The 20,942-nt window shown below is 51.1% G+C and overlaps 1 protein-coding gene across 5 annotated transcripts in view; it reads left to right on the plus strand.

Annotated features, from left to right (window-relative positions):
- Nucleotides 1-20,942, plus strand: part of RBPMS2 (RNA binding protein, mRNA processing factor 2) — a 49,050-nt gene that overhangs the window by 14,353 nt on the left and 13,755 nt on the right. For 3 of the 5 annotated variants that reach the window (XM_073363234.1, XM_073363233.1, XM_073363235.1), the window contains exons 2-6: nucleotides 9,626-9,703; nucleotides 11,719-11,757; nucleotides 13,281-13,343; nucleotides 15,279-15,429; nucleotides 16,069-16,217. In XM_073363234.1, the coding sequence (XP_073219335.1) occupies nucleotides 9,626-9,703; nucleotides 11,719-11,757; nucleotides 13,281-13,343; nucleotides 15,279-15,429; nucleotides 16,069-16,217 (480 nt within the window). The remainder of the gene's footprint in view (nucleotides 1-9,625; nucleotides 9,704-11,718; nucleotides 11,758-13,280; nucleotides 13,344-15,278; nucleotides 15,430-16,068; nucleotides 16,218-20,942) is intronic. The other 2 variants (XM_073363238.1, XM_073363239.1) reach the window with 1 other exon arrangement.

Genomic DNA, 20,942 nt, shown 5'->3' on the forward strand with positions numbered 1-20,942 from the left:
AGTAATATGGCCACTTCTGGGGTGCAGCACAGCAGCTGTTCAGCCATGCATAGCCGTTCTATGTAAACTAGTCCCTTCCCTTCCTGTCAAGTAGCTCTCAGTTTATTGCATTTATTGGGAAGTTCATCTTTGCAGTCACAGCACCCCCACTAAGTGCAGCTGCCTTTAAATGACTAGGAGCAGTCAGGAACTCTGCCTCGCAGCACAGGGTTACCTGATGCTACCTAGCACCTTCCCCCTTCAGAAGGGAGGAGGCCAGAACTGAATGGCTAGCTGGCAGCTTCAAACTCATTTGTGTTGGGAAGTGCCTGCCTGCTGCGGCTGTATTGGCCACAGACCTAGTGCTGTGGAGAACCCTGCTTGTGGGCAAGGGCTTGCCACTTGAGCAGGACCATGTCAGGTCACCTGACTCTGTCATTGGCCTCTAAGCAGGCCAAACAGCATGCTTCTGGGGTGTGATTTCCCTCTGAGAACTAAGCTTCTAACTGAGGCCACTGCTGGGCCACAGGCTTTGATTAGCTCACCCTGAGCTGGCAGCTAAGATTCTGCAGCTCTCCAGGCACTCAGTCCATAGGTGAGAGAAGTCCCTTTATAAAGAGCAGGGGACTGGGATTAAGGCATGACTCCTGTTCCCAAAGAACCACACCAGAGTTGCTGTGACTCTAGCCTCAACAACCAGCTACAGAAAAACTGAACTTGCAGGGACATGTGGTTTGATTAATTAAATTGCTTTAGTCTGGCTCTTAAAAGGGCAAAGTACTAAAGAGGGGAGGAATGCAATAGACTGGGGGCAGAAGGGGACAGTGACCCATCTACTTGGTATGTTTGCATTTTGAATGGCACTCCATTTCAGAGACTCGCCAAATCTGCTCCCTCTAACATGGTGCCGAAGTTCCTGTCATTAACAGGCTCTGCTAGAATATCTGGGACTGAAAGATTAGGCTGCCAGCAAATGTACTATTTGTAATCTTCATGGTTAAGATTCCAAATGTTCCCTTCCTGCCGTTTTTGTTTTGCAAGCCCCATGTTCCTTGCATCACTCAAGCCTTATAAGTCCCGGGTTTTAGAGCAGGCCGCTGCCTCACAACATTCCATCCAGCTATCGTCAAGTGGCCCCAGCTGCATCTCATCCAGAGCTGACACAACTCTGCAAAACAGCAGCCGTGCGCAGTGGCCGCATCGCCTGTGAATGGGATGGGGCTAGCAGCACACGAGCCCTGCACCACTTCCTCGTGGGCAGGGCACACAGCACCTCAGGCCTTAAGAAGAGGCACAGCTGATGTTCAGAACCACACTGTGCCACTGACAGACCTCCAGGGCTAGCAGCAGAACTCTGGCAAAGCCAAGAGCATCTGTCTATACTGACCTCTTTCCTGCACCGTCCCTTTGTGACCGCCTGTATTGCACATGGACACTACTCTAGAACTAGGCTTGGCACAACTTGATTATCTCACAACTGACTTTATTTTTGACTGACTTTTGGGGGAGGGGGGGCCGGGGTCGGTCATACAATTTAGTGACCGTTGAAATTCAAAGTGAAAGCTCTAACCATTCAAACCTAGATTGCATTGTCTGACATTGCCTGACCAGGGAACTTGATGTGAGGCTGTGCTTTCTGGCTTCGCTTAGCGGTAAACTTAATTTACCAAGGGAAACCTCTTAAGCTTGTGTATGGCTAAATCAACACTTAACAAGAAACCAAATCCTTTCAACCCTATCTGCAGCTTGTTGAAGGGGTTTGCTCCTTGTTGAGGTGCTCTGATTGCAAGGCTTCCTAAAAAGTTCACTTATCTGCTACCAAGCCAGGGAGGTGGAGTTGTTTGGACAACCTTAGTCTGTAGGGCTCTGTTTGCTCCAATGGGCTCCAAGATCTCTCTCGGGCATGTGTGTGATATAAAGCCATAATATAGGGTTTTTCTGCCTCAGAGCCTGCTGGTCTCTTGCCTATCCATCCTGGCAGCCAACAGTTCATCTTGGCTGCCCTCTAGCTGTTTGAGGGGAAGACTGTAGGAGAGACCCTCCCCCGCCCCCCCACACTCTTGCCTGGGAGGGTGCCACAGATTACTTTCCAGGCTTCCCACAATGCTGTGGGAGGAGGGGAAATGCTGGGTAATGCCCTGTCTCTGTACCAGGCTTGCTGCTGTGGGGTCAAGCTGTTTCTGGCCTCTGACATAATCAAACCCTTCAGGATGTTTAAAATATAGGGTGATCTAGAAACTAAGCATCTCTTGCCACTACTGAAGCTGCTCCTATGGCCCTGAAGCTGGGCTGCTTCCTGCTGCTACACTGCCAAATTCCTCCATGCACAAGCAACCCCCATGTTCTGGGGCCAGGGACCTGTTCCAGTGGAACTTGCTTTGGGTGAAATTGTAACATGAAGCCACATTGCTGCAGTGTCCTGCTGTTAGCCAGCCTAGGGATGCAGAGGGGCTCGCCCTGTGGAGTAAAGCAGGAGTGGGCCCACACTGAGGCGTGAGCCAGCAGTGTTGGATTCTAACCTGATCTTGGATCACTAAACTACTTAGCCTTCTTGGTGGGAGGCCTTGCTTAATCTAAAGTAACAGACTTATCTGGGGTGTGGGGGGGAAGATCCAAGCCCATGACTAGGTATGAGGAATCAGGAGGGCCCAAGTGATTTGGGCACTAGGCTAAATATCTTTTATTTATCCCCAGGCTGGATTTATTTAGTAATGGATGTCAAATGCCACTCAGTTTCTTCCCCTCCATCCCCCACAGTGAGAAGGTGGCTGCTGTGAAAGTCACTTTCTGCTAGTGACTAAGTAGCCACAAGAGCCTGTAGCTGTCAATGAGGAGCTAGTCTTATGCTCTCAGATGGGTTGCTCCTGGGTTAAGATGAAGCAGAAGGAAAAAGACTAAGTAGACAAAAGTGTTGCCTTGAGGATTGTTGCGGGGGTAGGGGGGGAGATACTCTCAGCCTGCGGTAACTTCCTAGAACCTTTAGGAGTCATGCCAGCATGCTTGTCTGACACTGGCCATCAATGATATGTTGGCTGGTGTAACTCTGGCTTTTGGGGGTGGGGGGAGAAGGAGAAATGGCTCCTGTGTGCAAGTGAGTCAACAGGAGACCACTTCCTGTAGCCCACCTCCAAAACAGGGTGAAATCAACTCCCCCCTACCATGGGCAGGGTCTCTCATTGGGGCAATTGAGGGTCCTCAGACCCTGTTTTCCACTACTCTGGGGATTACTGGACCCAGAGCTAGTGGAGTCATATGGCATGCTGGCCTATATCAAACACCTGTTAAAGCAGAAGGTTTGGAAATGGCAAATGCCACACCTTGTGTCTTCATGCATGTCAAGTGCACAAGTGATCCCAGCTGGTGGGACAAGACAGCCATGGCATTGTCCAAGTTACCACCTCAGTCACCTGGCTGAGTGCTGGTGATATAGGAAGTGATAAGCCATCTTGCTTCCTTCTCCCAGGTAGCTTGGGTAGAGAGTTGGAGCTGGGGTGGGGAGAAGCTTCTGCTGTAGATCGGGTTGGGATGGCACTGAGTATGGTACAACAGTACAGTGGCGTGGCTGGGCTAAGCATGGACAGTGTTGGGGTGCATGCCGGGAGTGTTGGTCACAGCCTGGGCACTCCAGGCAAGAATCAGCTGGCTTGGTTGCCTGTCTGAGGAAAATACCTTGTTGCTGGCAGTGGATGGCTGCAGGTTCCCACAGATGAGTCTCACGCTGCCCTCCAGCTGGTGTCCAAACAAGGCTTCCTGTCATGGGCTGGTGCTTGAGACCTGGGTCTCCGCCATGGTGCTGAGAAGATTCCATTCCCACCACACTGGTGGTGAAACAATATTAACAATGTGGTGGGGGTGGAAGGTGGGGAGCCTCTCTGGGAGCCATCCCTGGCAGTGGAGCCCTTTCCTAGTGTAGATGGGCTCGTAATTCGGAGTGGGATACTAATCATATCCACCTTTGTCCTGAGCCTGACAGAGCTCTCAATGTACTCTCCAATCTCCTGGGTCTTTCCTGCTCATGCTGTTCCCTGGGACCATCTCCACATCACTCTTGTCCTCATAAGCTAATGCTGCCTCTCCCTTCTAGCACCAGGCTTGCTGATAACAGATTGCAGGGCCACTTTCAAAACCATCTGACCTGTATCTCGCTGCACCGAGAACATCCCATTCTAGGCCCTGAGCATATCCTGAAATATTGAACAGGGAAGGCTGTTTCACATGGCTGATGCACATGCAGGCCTAGCACTGGTGACGTGACCACTGACTCTGCAAAAGATGGGCTAGTCTCTTCTGAAAATACACAGCAGATGCTCCCCAGCCTCCCCATTAGTGTTTCTTGCTCATCAGCTACATGCAGGCTGTGGCTGAGCTGCTGGGTCCCTGGCTTGTCTTAGCAGCTCTGACCAGCAGTTGCATGAGAACCAGTCAGTACACCTCTCCAGTGAGGCTGCAGGATTGACTTGCACAGCTTGATAGTCCAGCTGCAGGAGCTGGCCATCACTCTCAAATGCTACCCCAGGATTTGCCTTGGCAAGGGTCCAGCCTGCTGAGTCCAGGTACAGACTAAAGGAGGCACCTGATAGGCAGAAGGAACCTAGCAGGCTGAGACCATACGTACAGCAAAGTGGATTCCACAGGTGGCCAGGAATGGAAGTGGGTTGGGGTAGGCAGCACAGGACCAGGCATTGAGCAGTCTTTAGTCACTTGCTGGATGGAATAGTCTGGATTTTAATGGTTGCAGGGAGTAACTGGCTGTGTCCCCAGTGAGTTAAATGGTAGTCTAAACAGGCCCCAGGGACTATCTCTTACCTTAATAAATTCCAAATTCTCCAAGCTGGTCTTGCCCCAGAAGAATCTTTGACTGCCAAAAGCCATAGTCCCAGCAAGCATCAGGAGGGCTCCCACCTTCCCAGAACTTTATATTGTAAAACGTATTTGATTTCAGTAAGCATCACCTGACTGTAAACCAGCTGCCTAGCGAATGGCCCTAGGTTCATTGCACCATTTGTCCAGTGCCTAGTTCCTGGAAGCTCCTGAGTGATTCAGTGATCGTGGGCTCTCAAATTGTGGTATGAGGCAAGGAGACAGAAGTGCAGAACTTCAAGGTATTCCTCCTTTTAGCCAATTGTCCATCTTCTACATTTGAGAAGCAAGGGGATTGTGATGTATGCACTGAGTGAAAGTACATGGATACCACAGTGATGGGCCTGGCATAAATATCCCAGAACTCTATATTGTAAAAGGTATTTGTTTTCACTCCAGCTCAGTGAGGGCACAGACCTAACAAGCCACTAGGATAGTGAAGTGTCATGATCTCAGACTAAAGCATCGCCTGGTGCTGGAGTAGATCTCCAGGAAGTGGCTCAGTTTGATACAGGATAACTGTACCCCTCCATCCACATTGAAACACCTTTGGCCAAGGGAAGGGCACACTGAGCTGAGAAAAGACAAGTTAATCCTGTACCCACCTAGTGTCTATTGTGGAGCCTTGCTCAAGGGGCACTTACTAGCATGCATAGTATCTCCTCAGGATTAGAACCCAGGTGTCTATAGCAGACCAAATGGCCACTTAGCCTTGCTGCCTGCTAAAAAGGCCCTGCTGAATCTGTCCTGGGATATGCAGCCAGTAAAATGGAGTCACAGTTCTAGTATATTTTATAGCCTAGTGACTGGTCCACAGAAAAACTGGCTGCTGCTGCCAGCTATTGTAGTGACCCCTGCAGTAGGCCTGTGCTGAGTCCAGGGGTCAAGCTGCAGGGGAAGTTATGCATACATTTATATTGTTCTTGGGGAAACAGCACTAAACATTAAGGCTGCCAAGTAATAACCAAGACTGGGAGATGGAGATAGAATTTAGGTGCCCATTCCAGTGCAAAGGAAAGATAGGACAACTAGTTAGAGGCCACTATGGCTCCATCAGGTGTTCTCTAATGTCCTGAATCAAAAAGGAACCCTACGAAATGGAAACCTGATGAAATTAAGTACAAAAGAACACTTTCTACATGCTTATGCTGAGGCTAAGGCACAAATGACTTACCTAGCAAGGGGGGCACAAGGCAATAAGATTCTTTAAATATATTAGGAACAAGAGACAGGGAAGTGTAGGTCCTCTACTTAGCAGGGAAGGAAGTTAAAAACTGATATCAAGTAAGCTGAGGTGCATAATGCCTATTTTGCCTTTCTTCACTAAAAGGTCAATATTTGTGTTGGGTAACTTACAACCGGGGGAGGAATGCAAGCTAAAAATAGGGAAAACAGAATATTTATACAGATATGTTCAAGTCAGTAGGGCCTGATGAAATTCATCCTAGGGTACTTAAGCAACTAGCTGCAGCAATCTTAGAGCTGTTAGCAATTATCTTTGAGAATTCCTGGAGGACAAGAGATGTCTCAGAAGACTGGAGAAAGGTTCTATGTTTGCCCATCTCTAAAAAAGGTACACCAGGAGGACCCAAGGAATTATAGAGGAGTCCACTTAACTTCAATAAACTTTTTCCAGTATCTTTCCAGGTATTGAACAATACACTTGTAAGTGCCTGGAGGGTAATAGGGCTTATAAGGATTAGCTAGCAAGGATTTGTTAACATCATGTCAAACCAACTTAATTTCCTCCTTTTGATAGGATTACTGATCTAGTGAATGGAGGGAAGCAGTAGATATGAAAAAGCCTTACTAAAAAAAGTAAGGTTTGAACAGTTTTGCATGACATTCTCATAAGCAAACTAGGGAAATATGGTCTAGATGAATTTACTATAAGGTGGGTGCATGAATGAGACACTGAACTCAGAAGTTACCAGTGTCTTGCTAACACTTTGGAAGGGTGTATCTAGTGGGGGTCCCACAGGGGTCAGTCCTGGGTCCAGCACTGGCCAGTATTTTCATTCCATTGAATAATGGAGTGGGGAGTAAGCTTATGAAACTTGCAATTTTAAACTTGTCCTCTTGAGTTGGTCTGTAAGTGTCTTTATGACTTTCATCTTGTTGAGTTCAAAGTACTTCACTTAGGAAGGAAAAATCAAATGTAAAACTATAAACTTGGGGAATAACTGGCTGGGGGTAGAAGTGCTGAGAAGGAGTTGGGGATTAGTGGACCATAAACTGATTTTGCAGCTGCATCACATTGACAAAAGGCTAATGTTCTAGGTTGTACTAACAGGACTATTTTTTGTGTACAAGACACAGAAGGTAATTGTCCTGGTCTGCTTGACATGAGTGACTCCAAGTGGAGTACTGGCCAATTCTGGGCACCACACTCTAGGAAGGATGTGGAGAGAGTCAAGAAAGAAAGCAACAAAAATGATAAAAGTTTAGAAAACCTGACCTATGAGGAAAGATTGGAAGTGGGGAACTCCATTTCCAGTCTGGAGAAGACTGAGGTGTGACCTGATAAGCCTTCTAATACTTCAAGGGCTCTTGTAAAGAGAAGGGTGATCTTGTTCTCCATGTCCTGTGATGGGAAGACAATTGAAGTAATGGGCTTAATCTGCAGCAAAGGGAGGTTAAACTCAAACAGGCCTCCAGGTAGGAGGTTGTAGAGTCCCCCTCATTGTCCAGCTTCTTTTTAAGAGCTTCCAAACACCTGCCAGAGATGGTCTAGGCTTCCTTGGCCCTGCCACAATACAGGGCTGGACTTGATGACTTCTTGAGGTCCCAACCAGCCCTACATTTCTAAGATTCTGTGACTCTTCAAGGTCTCAAGATGCTGGACAGAAGACCAAGGTCCAGAACCTTGGTGCCGGTAGGGTTGAGCACCATGGAGAGTACTACCGTTTCCACTCTGCTTGCAGCCTTTGTTTGCTGACAAGTTCATCAACCATGTCCTTTGACAGCCGGGTCTTACTGCCTCCTGCATGATGTCCACATCATGCCTATGGATGTAGAAAACATCACAAACTTTGTCACAGTGCAGAATCTAGCAGATCTATGGACTGCCTACATCACTATACAGGTCAGGAGTCTGGATCCTCTTACAGGCAGATCTGGGTCTGTTAAAGGTATTCCATAGGCACTGTTTGTGCCAAAACCTGAGCATAAAGTGTGCAAGAGTCAGTCAAGCCAACCTTGCTGAGATCTGGGCTTCCTCCAATTGCTTACCACATTCGAAAGTGGCATTGTATGCTCTTCAGGTACATTGCTGGGAGGAACACAGTGCTCTAAGCTGGCCATTGAGGCATGAAGGGGTGTGTGCCCTGAGCCTGCCTGGTATTGTCCTCTGGGTTGCCCCAAGACTTACAGATTTGCAGGGTTGAGCCAGAGATGGGATGTCACTCTGATGCCATCAACTCACTCCATCAGTGGACTCTGCATGTGGTGTGACACTGAAAACCCCAGTGGTGACAATGAACAGTCTACATTGGTTGTCTTGCTGTCATTTGACTTTGAAGTCTGTTCCCAGAGGCCTAGTTCTGGGCCCCCTCACTTTGCAGGGAGCTCAGTAGGTTTCTCAGAGCATTGGAGGGAAACAAGCTCTCTGGAGAAGTCTAAAATCAATAGCCATAGCCGCTTTAAGACTGACTGGCTGGGGTGGGAGATGTGGGTAGCATAGAGCACTCCTCTGGAGAACAAAGTTAACACACCTGTATGTAAATAGCAAGAATGGAGATGATCTTGAGATGGTACCAAGAGGAAGACAAAAGTGAGGAAGGAAACTTCTTGATGAATGACTGGACTCTTGTTGAGAGAGGCTGCTGGAAGGGTTCAGCAGCAGGTCTTTGATCAGCCTGGCTTTTACAAGGGTCACGGCTTGTTCTGTAGCCCGCTGAGCACTTGGGACTAGATATTACCCTACACTCAGCTCGAGAGAGCGGAGACCAGTGTGGCGAGACCTTTCCCGCCCTGGTGATGGGGATGGAGTGGGTAGAACTTCCATGGCCCAGCAGGATGTTCTGGGGCTGTGTACTTTGCCCATCATCTGGGCATGAGGTGGCCTCTTGGCTAGTGGAAAGCTGCAGTATGTCAATCCCATTGTGTGCTCGTGCACCCAGCAAGATCTTTGAGGCAACACAGCCTATCAAATTTCCTAGCCAGTAGACCTTAATCCATGCTCATGTATTTCTGAGCGATGTCTCAGGCCCTGCTCTAGTGTCCAGGTCCTGTTGAGGCACAGGGTCTGGGCCTAGTAGAGCCATAAAGGAGCACATGCAGCTCTGTTTTGGGTGTGAATTGTACATGGTTCTGTAACTTGCTGGCTCAATGTACAGCTCTGATGGGGCCCACCCCATCATGAAGGAGGATTTGCAGTGCCTCTGAAAGTGAGCCAGCAGTTTGAATGACCTCTCTAGCTACACACTCCTTCCCACCCCTCCTCCCAAATCTAGGAAGCTTGAGTGCTAAAGCAACATTTTCCCCCATGACTGTGGTGCCATAGGCATGATGCTGCACACACCCGCCCTCTAGGGCTCTGCAGTGATCATACACCCTTATCCTGCCACCTAGATACTGAACTGCCTAAGGGAAACTGAGGCACCCCCACACTATTCAGAGGAACATTAAGAACAGTCCCACTTCATCACACTCTTCTTCCCCATCCCCCAGGGAAAGGCCTAGAATGCAAAGGGTGATGTATTGAGGCCATGTCTCTGAAATGCATCTGGTATCTAGCACTCCAGCCTCTGCCTGCCAGCACTCAATGTGGGTCCCTCTCTTCTAGGTACGGACACTCTTTGTCAGTGGCCTTCCTGTGGACATCAAACCCAGAGAGCTCTACTTGCTCTTCCGACCGTTCAAGGTGAGTAGGTGCAAAACCAACCTAAAATGGGCTGCCCCGCTAGCAACATGCTGGTTGGTCCTCCAGCTGGCCTGCCTCAGCTGCCATCTGCTTGAGGGAGTTTCTTTGGGGGCAGGGGGGAGATGTTACTGGGTCTGAAAGTCTAATGGGAAGAGTGAAGGGACCTGGGCTGCTGCTCAGTGGGGGTCAGGGGGGAGCCCTTCAGAGTAACCTGCTCAGTCACAATAGTGAGGCATCTAATGCTGGTGGCAGTGACAGAAGCCTCTACTGGGGAGTAGAGGCCATCCCCTCTGCCCCAGGCACTGCAGGCCATCAATCCCTCACTGTCCTGAGCCCAGGGTTGATGGGAGTTTGGCACTCACCATACCCCACTGATAACCCAGAAGGTGCCCCTTGGGGCCCTCTGGTGGCTCCTCCCTTTCACAGGAGCTCACACCAATGTACTAAAAGCCACAGCAGGTGCTGCTTGCTCACTCCCCACTGCACTGGAGAGCCCTAGGGAGAAGGATGTCCCCTTAGAGCAGCAAACAGCAGCCAGAGCAACATGGGAGGTGAAGAGCTCCCCCTGTCCCTAATAATGTGCAGCGGGTGAAATGTCTGACCCAGGTGTGAGTCAGATTCCCTGTGACAGCTGAACTCTCTGCTGGGTCATCACAGAGGGGCTGGGGAGTAGCTAAGCTGGGTAGAGATGCTGAACCACTACCATGACAACTTCCCCCTCCAGTGTACCTGGAGAACAGGCCTGTTCATGGGAGTGGGGGGCTGTACCACCCTTCCCTGCTATGGCACAGACTCCTCTTTCCAAACCCTGCAGGTCCTGTCTGGATGAGAACCTGCTGGGCCTTGCCCTAGGCCATGGGGTTGGGGCACAAGCAATTCTGCCATAGACTTCTGCAGAGGTGTCCGGGCTTGCTTGGGGCACTGCCTCTAGTGCTAATGGCCCTGTGCACAACACTGCACAATCCTGACCACTGGTGGCACAACAAACCATCCCCCCTGGGCAAATCACAGGGGGGATTTGGGGGGGAGGGATAGCTCAGTGGTTTGAGCATTGGCCTGCTAAACCCAGGGTTGTGAGTTCAATCCTTGAGGGGGCCATTTAGGGATCTGGGGCAAAAATTGGGGATTGGCCCTGCTTTGAGCAGGGGGTTGGACTAGATGACCTCCTGAGGTCCCTTCCAACCCTGATATTCTATGAAATCCAGGTGTAGGGGTGTGTGTCTGGTCCAGGAAGCTGTAAACCCAGACTATGGGCTGAAACTAAACTGATGCTGGTGCCCTGGTCTGCAGTCTGTATAGTCCAGGCCAGTGGCAAAGCCTATGGTGTCTGGACTCCTGGGGGTGTGCAGAGTGCCTAAGATTTCCAAAGGGTCTGCACTTCCAGTCCAAAATGTTTTAGAACTCTGCTAATGAGAAAAGGTTGAAAACCACAGGTCTAGGCAGTGCTGCTGCTCTGGATGCATGGGGACCAGAAACAATAGCTGACTGGGACCAGGATACCCACTCCAGTATCCCATCCTTCTCCCCCCTGCCCCCCATTCAGTAATCTCTTGTTCATCAGCTGGCAGTAGCATCTGCTGGGGTTAACATGCTCCAGCCCCCTAGCCATGCTGGCATCTAGCTTCCTGAACAGACTCTGAATCAAAATGAACTTCAGATGCCTCCTCTGTGCATCTTCCTAAAGACCTAAATTCTGCTGTGAGCAGCCCTGGGGAAGCTGCTTTTGCTACTAAGTAACTCTTCACAGGCTGTCCAGCAGGCACAGGTGGGAGCCTAGCACTTGTGGTGCCTGCCAAGTTCAGCAGGGTGGGAGGGGAGAAGAGGGACCAGGCTGCCCTCGCTTGGGAGGAGAGGCTAACCTAGCTCAAACACAGCTGGATCATCCAGAGTTATGCTTCAGAAACTAGCTGGGGCTGGTGGGGGATTCCTGAAGTCAGTTGTGTTGTCATGATGCCTCACTGGTTGTCTTGCCTTTTAAGGAGTCGTAACTTTCTGGTTTCTCTCTCTCTCTCCAGGGCTATGAAGGGTCACTGATCAAACTAACATCAAAACAGGTAACTCTTTATTCCATCTCTTCCCCCCCCCCAGCATAGTTCCATGGCTTCTGTTGTAGCAGGGATTAGGTTCCCAGGATGGGGCTCAGGGAGGATCCCACAGTCCCTGCAGGGTGAACTGCCATCCTCTGGTAGCCTGGGTGCTCTCCTCAGTTCCTACTCACACCTGCATCCAGACCCTGTCCCCCAGCCCATGATACAGCTTTCCCAAATGCCTTTCCAGCCACCTCTGCTGCATGGCTGGGCAGCAGCAAGCCTTGGAGTGGGACCACCAGTGACTCCACCCTGGGGAGTAAAACACTGAGCCCACCTGGTCTGTTCCACTTCTCATCCAGCTGAGCGCAACGAGGCAGCAAGCATCTTACAGGCAGACTAGACCAGAGGCCATTTTGATGATGCAGGCTTTGAACAGTGGTGGGCTAGAGGCAGTCTAAAGCTGTGGAGAGATTCTTTGGATGGGGGTTGCCCAGCCTAGGCAGGGCACAGACCTGTGAGCTTATGGGACCAGCTCAGCGGGTGCTGCATTGCCTCTGCCTCAGATGTGGGAGCTGTCACTCCAAGCTGACTGACATGTCCCTGCTGTCCTCTTACTGAGAGCTGTGCTTCTGTGTGAACAAAGCTGGCATGCAGTCCAGTGCAGCCCCCCTCCAATAATGCTGGGGAGGGGTAGCCACAGAACAACCCCAGTCACCTGCTTGGGAGGCAAGTGCTAGCAGGAAAGCCTAGTAACAGGAGGCAGAGCTGTGAAGCTGCCAACTCCAAGCCTCTTGGTGTAAATCCCTATGGATAACTGGGGCCCTCCTGCCCTAGGTACTGGGAGGTGTCACACCTCCCTACAGAGCTCCCTGGACTCCACAGTTGGGGGAGGCAGGGGGATGAAAGCTTAATCCATGACCTGAGCTGGCTGGCTGCATGGAAGTGGTGGTGCCCCTTCACAAAGGCTATATGTGGTATCCCCTCCCACCCCCAAGGCTTAAGCATGTGCTGCTCTTGCAGAGGTAGGGCAGTTTGCTGCCCCATGTCCATGCAGCTCTCTGAAGATGTGAAATGACCAAGTGAGAGAGGGGCTGGGATCTGACCCTTAACCCAGTGACTGCCCTGACAAAACTGTCCCCCAAACCCAGACAAGCTTGAACACCAGTTGGAACTGCAATTCAGACACTACTCCAAGGCCAGAGCTGGGGGTGACTGGATCTCAGGGCTCTTTGCCAGACACCACAGGGCTTTTGGTCCTGACTGGCCTAATGATCCATCGGCAAATTCCCATGGTGCTAACAGAGCAGCCCAGGCCAGAAGAAGCACATTGGAGGGTGGTGGGTGGGGAATGGAAGCATGGTATGAATCTTGGGCTTCTCTGAATTCTCTGCCTCTGCACAGATGCCTCTAAGATATGGGTTAGAGCAGCCACACTGGCCTCTTGCCACTCTCTGAATGCTGCAGGATTCTGGTCTGGCTGGGGCTGGCAGCTTGGGGAGGACTAGCATGGGAGGAGGCGCTTGGACCTAACCTGTTGTCTCCTCCAGCCAGTTGGTTTCGTTACCTTTGATAGCCGAGCTGGTGCTGAAGCAGCAAAGAATGCCTTAAATGTAAGTACCCATCCATGTCTCCAGCTGGGGCCTCATGTGGCTAACCAGCCCCAGTGTTCCTTGGGAGATCTGTAACCCCCACCTCTAGCAGCTGATGCTTAGTGCCACTTCTAACAAGGCAGCAAGGTACCTGGATGCTTGGCTTGTCAGCAGCATGTGAAGGATTCCCCACCCGTCAGCTATACCCTAAAGCAATGGAGGGCAAGGATCCGTACCTGCACTAGGACTTCAGCCTGGTCTAGAAACCAGCTATAGCCAATGCAATGCACTTCATCTGTTCAGAACTCCTCCACAGCTAGGTAACGCCTCTGGCATTATATTGTGAGCTGGGCAAAGCATATACTGGAAGCTTCCTTCTATTCACTGCCAGCTCGTCATCTCCCTTCCCCATCACACTTTTCTACTGAAGACTAAAGGCCTCCCATGTCTGGGTCTCTAGCTCTGAGGTGAAGGGTTTTCACTGCATGATCACAACAGCCTGCCTTATTCGTAACCATGTCTGAAATGAGACATTAACTGCAAAACCAGCTTGTAAGACTGTGCAGTGTAGGGTGGGGGTGGCATAAAACTTGGGTGAGTTCTGGTTCCCCTGGTTGTGGGACAGTCAAACAAGCAGAGGGTGAGCCTTCAGTTCATAGATTCCAGGGCCAGAAGAAGTCCCTGTGATCCTCTCATTGGACCTCTATAGCAATGGTCAGATTCCCCACAATTCCCTTTAAAGCTAGAAAAACGGCCAATCTTCTCTGGAGAAGCTGCTGCAATCCTTGAAGTTGTTCTAGTGAAAGTAATTAACCATCAGAAATGTACACCTTATTTCTGGTCTGAATTCATCTTGCTTCAACATCCAGTCATTGGGTCTCGTATCTTTAGTGGCTAGACTGAAGAGCCCATTACCAAATATTTATTCCAAATGTAGGAGCCTGTAGGCTGAGCTTGGTGATGCCTTTCATGCCCTAATTTGCAAATGAAGATGTGAGGACTACAGACCCCAGGTTCCCCATTGCTGGGTAGCAGTTTGCTACACCCATGTCGTGGCCCTGTCGGAGGAGGGCTGCCTTACTGATAGTGCTAAATGGCTAGGTGCTGTCAGGCAGGGAGGGTGACAAGTCAGTTCAGCAGAAAGTCTCATGGATAGAACTTCTGAATTCCCCCAGCACCTGGCTTACAACGGGCCCTGTAGGTCTGTGGGGATTTTTTTATGGCTTCATTTCCATCACCATGGCATCAGGTGTCTGCCAGGGACTAATGCGCTTGCTGGCTCAATACACTGAGCATTATCCTTGCTGGGATGTGATGAAGTGCACACCTGTCCAGCCATGTGTGCCCCCACCCATTACTTAGCATCCTGCCCCTAAGCCATCTAATAAAAACCTTGCTAAGGTGACAAGCCAGGCTATTGCATGTTGGGGAGCACATCTTGCCTCCCCCTACTTGAGCTGAGCAGCTGCTGCCTGTGGCTTGCTCAGGCTCACGCTCCTGTCTTTAGTGCAAGAAGTTTGCAGCCTTTTCCACACTAGTGCATCCCCACCCAGGTTTACCAGGAGTCTAGCCACACCCACTGCCAACAGGAGGAAATGCCAGTGTGGACAGGGCTCTCCAATCTCCAGCTCCATCAGATTTGCTTTGAGCAAAGCTCACCTACTCTCTGAAAGATAGTGCTGTGTGGGGCTTGGAAGTGTGCACATATGGACAGGACCAACACCAGATCAGCTGTTAGCAAGATGGAAAAATTCCCTAGTGCACAGAAAGTTGGAGAGTCAAGCAGTCCATTTCTGGTCTAGTGTTCCCTGGCCTCACCTCACTCTGCATAACTGGTTGTAGTCACAGGTTGGGCTCTGGTCCCTGGCTGGGGAGAGGTGACTAGTCACCTCATCTGAACCCACCTGGGGAATGGAATTTGCTTCAGTGCAAGACTCTGTGCTCCCCCTCCTGCAGGGCATCCGCTTCGACCCAGAGAACCCCCAGACCTTGCGGTTGGAGTTTGCCAAAGCCAACACCAAGATGGCAAAAAGCAAGCTGATGGCCACACCGAACCCCACCAACATCCACCCTGCCCTGGGCGCACACTTCATCGCACGGGACCCCTGTGAGTAGCCACTGGGGCCGCATTGGGAAAGGAGGGGCTCTACAGTGAATCAGGAGTGGGCACTGCAGCTGCTTCCCTTGTTGCTGTCTAGGTGGCCATTAATGCCCACATCAGGCAGGAGCCTGGCCTCAGATGTGCAGTCACTGCTGGCTGTTGGGAGGGCACTGAAACTGGGGAGAGCAACTTGGTCCTTCACCCACAGCTGCAGCAGGGCCCACCTGTGGGCTTTGCTGGGGCAGCCTGATTCACATACAACAAGGGGTCACCAGGTATAGATAGTTCAGAGCACTCATGCTGCTATGGAGGCTGCCATGCTGTCAGGGTTAGCCCACCCCTTACCCCCCAGGGCAGGAGAGGTGGCATCAGCACATCAAGCCATAACTTCCCTAAGCTTGATCACTGGTGGCTGAGCTGCACAGGGCTCTGGGTGCAAGGAGCTATTCAGGGCATGGAGGCAGAGGAGTGGCTCTCCAGAGGAACTCCAGTTTGGTTAGATCTCTCATCTCCCCTTGGGGGGGGGACGGGACAGGGACTCTTGGAAGCAAAGCAGTGCTGAGCCTCAGTCTTACTGCTGCAGTCAGCTCTGTTCCCCATCAGCACACATCTCAAACACTGTCACCGCTGTTTCTAAACCTCTAGATGACCTGGCTGGAGCAGCTCTTATTCCGGCATCTCCAGAGGCATGGGCTCCCTACCCACTGTACACCACAGAGCTAACCCCTGCCATCCCCCATGCCGCGTTCACATACCCAGCTGCTGCTGCTGCCGCTGCTGCCCTTCACGCTCAGGTGAGTCCTGCCCAGCTGCCCTGCTCCAAGGGAAGCCCTCCTGCGCCTTCTGGAGAACCATTAACTTGGAGCCTTATTTGTTCCTTCTCTCTGTATGATTGGCTGGGCCATTGGCTTCTGCACCTTGATCCACCTACTGAGCAGGAGAGTGCATTCCTGTGCTGGTGCTCTAAGTGAACAGGCTTGCTGGGGGCCCTGACGAAAGCCCGAGTTCACCTGCCCCACAGGCGGTGAAAGCCCAGACACTTCTGGCACTGCAGGTTCAGTCTGCCTGGCTGCTGACAGCAGGGGAAGCCTGCCCTTGGGACTTGGCTGGCTGGCAGTACATCGAGCCAAGCAGAATCCTGTTCAGCAGGGCCGGTGGAAGGAAAGGCTGGCAGATCAGTGAGCTGTGCAATCTGCTTATGGAGGGGCCAGTCACAACTCTGTCGCCGAGGCTGAGGTCCATGTGTACATGAGACAGGGGTTCCACCTTCATGGCTCCTGAAAGGGAAGGTGTACTGCCAGATGGCTGCATGTACACAGCTCAATACAAGTTTAATTAAATTAGGTACCTGAGAGATTTGGCTTTGTTCTGAATGGTGCTTTTCAAACTTCTCATCGCTAAAACTAATGGGAACTTTGTGCATGGGCTGCATTTGAATCAACTCAGTAATAGCTAGGGAGTTAATTATTGGTTATGCTATAGGCTATAGACAAGGTCAGGTCAACAGCTCCGATGACCACTCCAACGTCAACCAATTCTTGCCCTTCTGTAGCTTTACTGGAAACAGGATCACTGTATGCAGGCATGAGGTAGACTGGTCGTGTGTCAGGACACTTCACTGGTAGATGACTCTGCCTACCTGTTACTGATCTCTGATGTTCTGTGCCCATGTGCTAGCTTGGGGAGCAGTGCTTGAAAGGCTCCATATGGCTCTGCTGCACCAGGGCAGCTCTAGAGGGGAACTGAGGCAGAAGCCTTGGAGCCCATAGGGAGCCTGGTCCTCAAGCCCCATGTCCTAGCTCCAGTCTCTGGCAAGGACCAGATTTACAAGCATGCAGCAGCTGCTTTGATAAAGCTTCACAACTGGAGCTTGCAGGCTGCTTTGGCATGCCCACAAATCTGCCCTTTCAAAGTTAAAATACAACTTAAGCCTGTTGCATCAGCTCCATAACCAAAAGCTGGTGGTATTATTTTTGGGCTCCTTGCTAAAGGTTAGTGTCTGCCAATGTCCTGTTTAAAATCAAAGGAATTCCAAGACCACCACACTAAAATGGAGCTCAAGTTGAGTTTGAATCCCTAAGGACAAACTACAAGAATGTTGTAATGGTCCCCAGACCAGTGACTGACCCCCCCCGACCTGTTGAGAGTTGCACTGAAAACCCAATCCAAACACATTAAGGTTTTGGATGCTTCAACTTCTGCCTGTGGTGATGCCCTGTGCAGGAGGAGGCATAAGAACCAATTGTAGCTTAAACAAGCTTTTAATTCTAATCTGGGACCCACAATGTGCTAACTTAAACCTAGCATGGCCTCACCATGGGGAGGCAGAGGAAGGAAGGTTCAGTGGCTAGAGCCCTGCCTGGTCCATGGAAGATCAGGGGGTCAATTCCTGCTCTGCCACAAACAGCCTTGTGTGACCTGAGCAAGTCACTGTGGCTCACTCACTTCCCCATCTGGAAGTGGGGATAACAGCCTGGCCCTGCCTCCCGGAGTGGAGCCACAGGGCTGTGAGGCCATAGAGGTACCAAGGATAGTTAACCTTGTCTGGGAGCCTCCACTGTGTATTGCTGCATCTTAATGTGTCTGGGTTCAGCTGATGTGCAACAAAGGGCCATGGTTAGTTGCTCTTGTTGTTGCCATGTAGTCCTGATATCCCTGCTTAAGGCATTGACGCATGCAGGCTTGTGTCCTGTATCCTATCCATCAGGACCCCTCAAAGACTGAACTAGGGAAAGACCATCTCTGCCCAGCCGGGCCTCTCTTTAGCCACTCTTTTTGGCACTCTGCTACATAGATGAGAGGTCCAGCAGGCCAATAAGCTGCATAGGGCCAGAATGAGCAGTAGCCTACCCTTGCATTGACTGACAGTCGCTTGGTTGCTCAAGTCCCTGCACTGCTGTTAGATCTGAAGCACACATGCCCATCCTAAACAGGCAGGTAGTGACTTGGGATACTGCACTCTAGAATGACTAGGGCTCTACATAATGAGACTCCTTTATCAGGTTAGTCACCAAACCATGCCTCTCTATACAGCCCTAGGCTGCTGGGAGATGGCTAGAGGAAGGGTAAAATGTAATCACTGCAGCTGCTTCAAGAATGGCCTTGAAAGGGAAGGCCAGTTGGAAGCTTACCTGGACCAGAAGCCTCACCTACCCTTCCCTAGGACTTGAGCCAGAGGGGCACAGGCACTGACTTTCTTTTGTGCTGAGGGGTGCTCAACCCCAGGCCCTGCCCCCACTCCACCCATTCCCTGTGCATGCCATATCCTTGCTTCTCTCCCATCCCCCTCCTGCATGCTGCAAAACAGCCAATTGTAGGTGCAGGGAGGGGGAGGTGCTGATTGCAGGGAGCTGCTGGTAGGTGCTCAGCACCCACCATTTTTCCCCATGGGTGCTCCAACCCCAGAGCACCCACAGTCAGCACCTGTGCAGAGGGATATTAATGCACTTGCTTTACAAGATCAGCTCTGCCCATCTAGCTCATGAGAGTCACTCTAAAAGCTTTTTGGTTTGCTCCACTTCCAACAGGGCTGGTCTGTCTAGAGTTCCTCTTAGATGCCCTACAGGAAGCAGTATTCATTAGAGGTAAGCCCACGAGCAGGAGTTCTGCCCTAGGCAGTGCTGCCATGTTGTGCTGGGTGGCTGGGCAGATGGCACTAACTACAGTACAGCCCATGCAGCCAGAACAGTAATGGGTTAACTTCAAAACAGTAGAACTCTGTACAGCTCATCCACATGCCAGCAGCATTCACCTGGCCTTTCCCACTCCAGGGGCAGTAAGGGAAGAGAAGGAGTGTCTTGCCAAGGACTGTGTGGTTTGATCAGGTCTTCTCATTAAAGTAGCTTTGGGACAAATATCCTCTCCTGCAGCTCTGAGTCACTACCAGGTTTCTCCCCATGCTGTGATCTCTAGCTGGCATGTCCTCAGAGGCATTCCCGCACAGGTGCTCAATAAAAATGTATGGAGTTAAACATTACTTAGCTGCTGCCAGCGCTGAGCCACTTAATCCATAGGCAGGAGCCCTCTGCTGCAGAGGCCTGGCTGGGTGGGGCTGCAGGGTGGGGTGAGATTAGATTGAGGACTAGTTCTTGAATTGTGGATAAAATCTTTGCCAAGCAAGTGGCCTTCAAACCCTGTTCTCAATATGCAACAAAACAGACCACTGGCCAAGTCCTCCATCCACACTGGCTACGGTGGCTAGAGATGGCACTGTCCTCCTTGCTGTGATGCAGCATACAAGCACATGCACCATTCCACAGGTTCATTGCTGCAGCTTCTCCTTCCCAGGAAATCGGGGTGAGCAAAAATGCTGGTCTGCCTGGATGGTCCCCTGCAGTGTGGGACCTGGTCCCCCTACACTGGGCATCAGCAGGTTCATAGCCTGTTGGAGGGACTCCTGTAACTCTTTGGGTCTCCTTGGCCTATGAACCCCTAACCAATTGTTAAACTACCCCAAGTAAAGCCAGACCTGTGACATGTAGCTCTTGTCTGGGCACATGGCTCATTTACCCATCCCTGAGGGACCCCATCCCCAGTGGTGCGGCAGCTGGAGAGGTGCGTACTGTTTGCCGCCTTGAATAGAACTCTAGGAGTGACTTAGTGTAATAGCTCCGGCCAAGCTTGCTCCATGGGATTGGTGCACATGTCTCCCACTCAGATGGCAAGGGGTGGTACAAGGCTGGTCCAGGGTGTCTAGTAGCACTGAAGCTTTCAGTAACCTGCTCATTGACTGTTTCCTGTCCCACCACCAATATCTCTGGGAGGGCCACAGCACAATGGGCTGGCATACTTGACTGCATACTGTGTGATGCTGCAAGCCTCTGCCACGGGGACTCCCACAGTGGACAATCACTGACTTAAATGATCCCGTCTGCCTTCCCTCCCTCTCTCAAATCCCTCCTTTGATGTCCCTAGTGAACGCCAGCCATGATGCCAGCGCAGGCTAGCCCTGAAGCTCAGAGCTGTCCCTGGAGATGGGACACCCTAGTGATGCCTAATTGCCGCTAGTGGAGTGGCTGTCCTACAGCTTCATTCCTAAGCATGATGGCCCCCACGTCTGGAAAGACTGGTAAGGTAACCATCTCTTCTCCAGGGTGCACAGCGGGATTTGCAAGCTTCTGCCCATCTCTGTAGCCCATATCTCCTTGGCGATCAGTGCATGGGCCTCACGCTACCCACCCACCAGAGCCTGGGGAATGAGATGCCAGGCATTCTTTCTAACCCACATCTCCAACTTGGCAGCACAACATGGCACCACAGCATGGCACCATCTTACATTGAACTTCTCCCCAACAAGCTAGGGTTTACTTAGCTCTGTCAGGGGCAAGGGGGCAGGAACCTCATTGAACCATGGCAGGGAAAACCTGCTACTTGGTGTCAAAGGAGTTCATCTCTCCCCGGCCACACCCTTGTCTCACTCATGTCACATGGTGGGGGAGGCGAGCAATGTGATGACGGAAGCACACAACTAAATTCTCTACTGTGCACGTTCGAGAACAGCACTTGTCAGGCACTTCCTT

The sequence above is a fragment of the Lepidochelys kempii genome, chromosome 10 (genome assembly GCF_965140265.1).
Source record: "Lepidochelys kempii isolate rLepKem1 chromosome 10, rLepKem1.hap2, whole genome shotgun sequence".
NCBI classification, from domain to species: domain Eukaryota; kingdom Metazoa; phylum Chordata; order Testudines; family Cheloniidae; genus Lepidochelys; species Lepidochelys kempii.